Raw genomic sequence first — 7,857 nt, forward strand, 5'->3', positions numbered from 1 at the left:
ATCATTTCATTTGATGGAATATTTTATAATATTTCATCTAAGTCATCCCAGCAATCCCAACCGTCGAAAACATGCATCTTGCGCAATGGTCATATTTCAATCGATTGGGTGTAGCTGGATCGATCAGCTGATCGATCCAGAGGCTTTCTGTGATTTCACAGAAAGCCCCGGAATTAATTGACCAATCAATTCCGGCTTTCCTTGCGTCACTGCAAGAAATCGAACCCCAATTGATCGACTGATCGATTGGCGGTACCCAATTGATCGGCTGATTGATTGAGAATCTCTTTGTGTTCGCAAGAATGTCTCCCACTCAATCACTGATCAATTGGGCCCTCTTTTCTTGCAACACTCTCTCAATTGATCGGCTGATCGATTGAGCTCTAGTTCAATTGATCTCCTGATCAACTTAGCCAACCCTAACTTGCCTAACTCAAGTCTAGGATTCTCAAACCCAACATCCGGTTAACCTTAATCTATTGGGACTTCGTCACCAAGTGTCCGGTCAATCCTTTGACCCACTTGGACTTTTCTTTCCGTGCCAAGTGTCTGGTCCTCCTGGATTTCCACATACTTGACTTCACTCACCAGGACTTCCTTACCGCTAATTTCACTCACTAGAGTTTTCACCTTGCTTTACTCACCAGGATTTTCATCTGCCTAACTTCACTCACTAGGGATTTCACCTGGCTTCACTCACCAGGACTTTACCACCAAGTGTCCAGTCAAGACTGATCCATTTGGATTTTCATCTTCTACCAACCTTCCCGTTAGACTTCCAAGTCAAATATCCGATCAACCTTGACCTACTTGACTCTTCTTCACATTAAAATAGTCAACCTTGACCAGTCTCCCCAAACAGACGATTGCTCTTGTAATCTCCATGCATTGTCAAAATAATTTTCATATATTGTCAAACATCAAAACTCGTACATTACGACTCAAGCTTGAGTCAATTGAAGCTTAGTCAACCTGGTCAACTTTGACCTAGGGAAATTGCACTAACAATCAGGTTGATACATGAGTATATATTAGAGAATATGTACTGAATGACTCGTCATAAGAATGTTTCATGAATTATTATATGAATGTCATAAATATTCTCATGTGACTATTACTATGAATAGTCCTTAGACTAAAGTCACTATGGTTCCCGACATAAGGAGTTGTATATTTTGGTATTGACAAACGTCACCTGTAACAGGATGGACCATATAGTTGATCACTAGATATGCAATATGATTTGGGGAGGGATGTAAGTGATGTAGATGAAATCTATCCCTTCCATATGATGAAAGTGATATCTGTGGGCCCTTGATTAGTAGAATACAAGAATGCATGATCATGCTTAAATGAGTCAATATATGATATTGAACTTATTTGATTGAGTGTGTCTACTCAGAGATCAAGAAACATAAAGATTGATAAGAGGATGACACAGTTTATGCCTCATTGATCAATCTAGATATCAAGGATAGAAGGATTGAGTCATACAAGATGATAGACACAGAAAGGTTAGGTCAAATCTCGACATTCTCGTCACTTGGGTAGCAAGATGCCTTGTTAGATGTCACTCATTGTTTATGTATCTAAAATGGTTTTAGAGACATTGCCAATATTATAAGAACTTATTGGGTGCACACAAAGAACAAGTTGATTTAGAGATAGGTTCATATGATGAATTATTGGATTAAGTCTAATTCAAATTAGACTCATTGAGTTAAACTCAATTGGATCCAACTATTGAATTGAGTCAAATTCGAATTAGACTCATTGAGTCAATTTGGAGTGATAATTAATTAATAAGTTAGATTCATTGATTAATTTGATGAAATTGAATTCATGAAGGAAGAGAAGTGTTCAATTTAGAATTGATCATGCATTGGATGAAGAGTAGTCAATTTTGAATTGCTCATGTATTGGATGCATCGGATGCATTAGATGAAGACAAATATTAATGTCAATTAAGGTAATTGACATTAAGGCAATTTCATGAATGAGTACAAATGGGGTTTTTTGGATTCATTTTCATGATGAGAATTTTGTTCTTGCTCTTCTTCTTCCTCTCTTCCCTCTCTTGGCCAAAACCTCCTAGTGTAGTTGCTAGCACAACATTAAGTGGTTTTTCTTCTCCACTTCTTGAGTTCGTGAGACGGATGGAAGACTTATTCGTGTGGATACTGAAAGAGGCACGAACGTTTGATCATGCTGAGATCCTAGCTGTCAGGAGTTCGTGTTCACGCACCAAAGGTATAACTCCCTTTAACATAAATCTTAATATATGGTTTTCCTTCGTATGAATCTTATGGAAAAGAACTTATTTTTCTACTACGTTTTCTGCGTGTTTAGTACTATAGTTCCTTACACATATGCTATTGCAAAATCTAATATAGTTTTCTCTTCCTCATTACTCGTTTCAAACTCATAACTCCCATGTACCTTCTCATATTTCTCATTTTTCACTCCGATATGCCTATTTAGATCATCTCCTATTAAAATCATTTCATTTGGTGGAATATTTTGTAATATTTCATCTAGATCGTCTCAAAATCTTGATTTAATAATTTCATCTAATCCTACTTGTGGTGCATATACATTAATTATGTTTATAATTTCTTTCGTCATTATTATCTTAAGCGTTATAATTCTATCATCTTTTGTAACTACTTCTACAACTCCATTCTTTAGAGAACTATCTACAATAATACCCACTCCATTTCTTATTTTACTCTTTTAGTGTATTATAACTTAAAACATGAGTTATCTATCATCTTTGCCTTCTCGCTTACTCATTTTATCTCTTTTACATACAAAATACTAATTCTTTTCCTAATTATCATATCTGCTACCTCCATTAATTTACTAATGAGAGTTCACATGTTGTATGTTTCATGTTCCAAATCTTAGATTATTAGTTTTCCTATTATATTTGTTCTTATATAACCTATGGTTTGAGAATTCTTGCCTATTTAATACTACACCCAAGTTTTTATAAAAATGTAACGGTCCTTGTGATACGTCACAGTCGGACCCTGTAATGCAAACTCTTGCATATTTAACACTACATCCGAATTCTGGAGATGTAGCAGTTCTTGTCGAGACATTACAGTCAGATCCTACAACGCGTTTCTTCCAAGGAACAACCTAACATTAGCACAATAGTTTAATGGATCCATTCATTGAAAATTTACCATGATTTTAATGCTAGTTGACAACCAAATACAATTCTCTTCTTTTATCCGGACTTAAAATCGGTCATGACCAGCCGATAAAGAGTAACACAAGATTAAATAAATTTATTAAATCTGGAACTACCAGTATCATTATCAGTGTTAATTTAAACTTACACAGATATTAATATTATCTATGGTGTTTAGGAATTAGGATCGACGATTATATATATACAAAATTATTAATTGACTTTTATTAATTCTTTTTAAATTATTATTTATGTACTATTATAATATGTAGTTATAAATCTTAAAAAAAATTGGATTATACGATTTCGTTCTACCGATCCGTGATCCAAAGCCTATTCTATATATGTCCACGAGTTGATCGCGTCCATGTTTATCGTACTTTCTTATTTATTTTTCATTTTTTTTTTTTGAAAAAAAAATATACTTATATAGGTTGTTTGTAGGGCTCTTGGCATGAGAAAATATTAGTATTGTTATAATAGCTACAAATAAATAAATAAAAATAGGAACAAAATTTGAAAATATTTATTTTTTTCCTTCGAGCCATAACATTGCAATTGAACATTTTAATAAGTAACTGGAATTTAAAGTAAATTGAATTTTAAAAAATGACAGATTAATTTTAAAAGTTCCCAATATATAATAAAAAAAATAAGACATATTCAGCTATTCACTTATTTTTTTATAAAAATAAAACTCTTTAAACCCGATTTTTTTTTCTCCTGTTATTTATCGGGAAAAAAAAACGCTACACCAACCCTTCAAAGGGAAATCCGTTAACGCAGGGTGGGAACTACACAACCCTTCAGGCACTGACCAACTGTGAATATTTTTTGCTACAAAAATATGAAGCAGAACGCAAGTATGCAACAAAGCAGTAAACAACTCGACAATATAAAACATAAAACCAAAGCGAGGCCAGAAATCCGACATCTGCTGAACAGCCTCATTCGCAACGAAACTCGAGCGAGTTGGGATTGCAGAAATTCGAAGAGAATATAACGGAACGGATTACCTCGACGGAACGTGGTTGAGAGAGCGGGCGAACCCGTCGATGGCGCCGTAGCCCTTGGAGCTGAACCAGAGGCAGCCCAGGAGGCCCTGCCGGTATGGGAGGAAGGTTCGCCGCTTCATCTCCTCCGCCTGAGCCCGGTTCGCAGTGTAGAGCCACTCGTGCGCTGACGGCGCCATCGCCCGCCGCCTCGCCCCCAGCCCATCGACCGGCCTCTGTTGCCGCCGCGGCTGGGTCGTCTGTTCTCGACGCGCCGCGGACTCCGCCGGCTGTGGAGTCGTCTCGGGTTCTGGCGGCGACGTGGGTCTCGGACTGTCTTTTGGAGCAGAGAAAGAGATGGCGCGCCAGAACTTCTCCTTTGCGTGGCCACTACCTTCGCTCTTGTTCCGGTGGAGGAAATCTTTCAGAAAGATCCACCGCTTTGAGCTCCGCCCCGAGGAGGACGAAGAGGACGCCGAGGAAGAAGAGGAGGAGCGGGAGGACGCCGAGACGGGCGGTGCGGGAGCTTCTTCCGACTCAATCTGCTTTCGATCTGGTGCCTTCTCCCCGTCTCCACCCCTCTCCTCGTCCGCCGCGCCATGCGGCCGCCAGCGAAAGGGTAGATTTCTCAACGGAGATAGCGATCTAGCCCTCCGATGCACAGACCTACTCCGCAGCATCAGATCCCGCCTGCGGACGTCCTTCTCCTCCGCCTCTCCGCTATCCTGCGCGCACTCGTCCTCCTCGACGCCGAGATCCGGGAGCGGGGCGAGGCTCTGCCGGCGCTGGAGGTGAGAAGACAGCTTCATAGGCCGAATCTGACCGTTGAGGAAGAGCTCGTCGGCAGAAGCCGCGGTGGAAAGGCAGGGGAAGCGGGCGGAGAACTCGAAATCAAATGAGAAATCGACGGAGGCAGGATCGGAGGGGGAGACCGCAGCTGAGTAAGGCGGCGAAGGAGACGAAAGGATGTAGTGCATTGGGCTGGACGGGGCACTAAAGAAGCAGCCGGCCGCGGCGGCGGAGGAACCGCCACGGCCGGGACTCGAAGGCGCGCTCGCGAAGGGGGTGGAGCAGGCGCTCTCGAACTCGTCGCCATTGCTAGGGTTCTGGTGCTCCATTGCGGCAGCAGGCAGAGCAGCAGGGCGGCGTGGGCGTCGGCTTCTTGTCCGACACGCAATCATGGGAGGAGCCGCGGTTGAGGGGAAGCGGCCTTTTATGTCCGACTCCTTTCTCAGACAGCATTTTGCACAAAAACGCTTAACAAATGGGGAATTACGTGAGTGTTTCTTCTGCATACATTTTTTAGATATAAAATTAGATATAAGATTATATTTATTATTTTATATCAGATGGTCCAGATATTATGGCTAAATATAAAATTATGTTTAATATCCTGTTTTGATGTAATTATGGTCCAGACATATGTGTATATTTTATTAAATAATATGTATTTTGTATTTAAAATAAAATAAATAAATATGGTTAACATATGCTTCCTTGATCTTTATTAAAGTCAAAGAATTTTAATTAAATACTCATGAATATGACATTAAATAGGCATACATTATCGTCTATCAATGTTATATTTTATTATTATATACGTGAAAGTTTAAGATGAGGACCATAATTATTTTTACTATAATATTATAAAAATATAATAATCTAAATTACAATTATTCAAATTAGTCCATATATTTTAAAATACTCAAATCAAATTGAGTCTCTATATTTAGATTTTACTGTATTACGTTGGAGGTATATGAATATGATATTTTGATAAATTTGAAACACAATTTATATATTCATCCTGTTCAAACTCAGTGAAGATTGACTGGGGATGTGACTCCTTAATGAACTATGCGAAGACTACATCTAATCTATAAGGATAAAAATGTCAGTGTCAAGTCGGAGAAAAGGTCCCGACGTTAACTCTCTGACGCTCAAGTCAATTACCGACAGCAGCAAAGAGGAACACGAACAGTAGACAAGAGCTCTAAATAGTAGAATAGGTGTGCTCGCGTATCCCCTTCGATAATTGGACCCTCCATTATATAGAGTTGCAGTGACGTGCGAGCATGCATCCCAAGGCGTATGGAGACGCAGAAACGTGCAGACATAATCCCAAGGTCTCTGCACGTTTCCATACTTGTCCTATGAAAGGATGTGTTGATAAAGTGTCTTTGACACCTTACCTTCACGGGGGCGTACAAACCTCTGAAGAAACAGTGGAAGCTTTTGTCGTACGATCTGCCTATTAACCATATTTGGTGTCAGCGGCATTATCTCCCAAAAAGATATTGATAGATACGTCAATGATCTCTTTGCTCAGTGGAACGGGATAGTCGCGCGACCGAGTGCTCCACCGGTCGACATGACTGGGCCGCTTTTCCATGGGGTAACGTAACCTGACAGTTTGTGTTCGCTCGACCGAGCTAACGCCCCGGTCGCCTTAATGCTTCTCTGCTCTATGATGAGCGTCTACTGATTTTGGCTGCACTGACCTTCTGCACTAGCCAAATCATTGTCACACGAGAGTCTCATTCTCGATTAGCCATTGCAGTAGAGACCGACTTAGGCCCCTTCAGGACGTGTTTGTCGGTTCTCTGGTGTTGACCTCCTTGACTTTAACTTCCACGTTGGCCTCTATCTCCGTCCACTTAGTAGGTCCCCTTTTATCACCGCATCATATGCAATTAAAAGTTTACCTCCAACTCTTAGAGCGTAGTATAGACGATAGACATATAACATCTTGACGTAATAGTCATAGATTGATTTATAGGAATTGATGATCTCAAATTTATCTCACCATGCACCTAATATCTATATATCTATATTTATCTCCTTTTATATCTATTTGACCGGTATTAGGAGGACTATTAAGATAACAAATTTACCTTTAAAGGTTGAACCTGCATAATTATCTTTATTAGAAATAAATTCTTCTTTTGTCACAAAGTTGGCAACCTCAACTCAAAGCTTTGTTACTTTTTTTTTCATGTACTTACCGTTCAATTTCATGAACTGCATGACATGTTCCTGGTGAGAAGATAAATATGGGGTATTGGATTGTTGGATGGTCCATTGCAAATACTTTTAAATTTATCTTTAACTGTCGATGAAATATTTTCATAAGACTGGATCGATCATCTCAAAATTAATCAACCTAAATCAATGGATTAGATACTTGATGTTAACTAGAAACACATTTAAAAAAAACTCTTATTTATTGTCTAAATAGCTTTAAATATCACTTTGTAACGATTTGTGTATTATATCTATGATATCAAACAAGTCAAACCGAACTAAAGGTTCCTGAGAAAGATTAGTGTTCTGTTCAATATATATAGAAAGATTAGTGTTCTATTCAATATATATACACAATGTTAATTAAATAAATAAAGTTAATATCATGTAAAATTAAATATAAAAGGTTGAACATATATATATATATATAATTCGTTCGTTAATATTTCAGATAGTAAACTATCCATAAATAATATTTATAAATAATTTTCATGAATAAAAATTATAAATCATTAATAAATAAATAAATAAATAAAATCCTAAAATTAGCAAGCTATCAAATTGACTAAGCCATGGAACAAATATTTTATTTTTCTTTTTTTAATCAAATATCTAGATTTTTGAACGGTCCGATTTCATAAT

General features: G+C 38.3%; 1 protein-coding gene across 1 annotated transcript; it reads right to left on the minus strand.

Annotated features, from left to right (window-relative positions):
• Nucleotides 1-3,949: 3,949 nt before the first annotated feature.
• Nucleotides 3,950-5,371, minus strand: LOC122039842 (serine/arginine repetitive matrix protein 1-like). The gene has a single exon (XM_042599268.1). It carries the CDS (start codon nt 5,307-5,309, stop codon nt 4,212-4,214), a length of 1,098 nt encoding a protein of 365 aa, XP_042455202.1. The 5' UTR covers nt 5,310-5,371; the 3' UTR covers nt 3,950-4,211.
• Between the last annotated feature and the right edge of the window lie 2,486 nt (nt 5,372-7,857).

Source organism: Zingiber officinale, chromosome 2A (genome assembly GCF_018446385.1).
Source record: "Zingiber officinale cultivar Zhangliang chromosome 2A, Zo_v1.1, whole genome shotgun sequence".
Classification (NCBI taxonomy): Eukaryota; Viridiplantae; Streptophyta; class Magnoliopsida; order Zingiberales; family Zingiberaceae; genus Zingiber; species Zingiber officinale.

Coding starts and splice junctions, on each gene's coding strand:
- LOC122039842 (XM_042599268.1), bottom strand. CDS start 5,309: ATGGAGCACCAGAACCCTAGCAATGGCGACGAGTTCGAGAGCGCCTGC.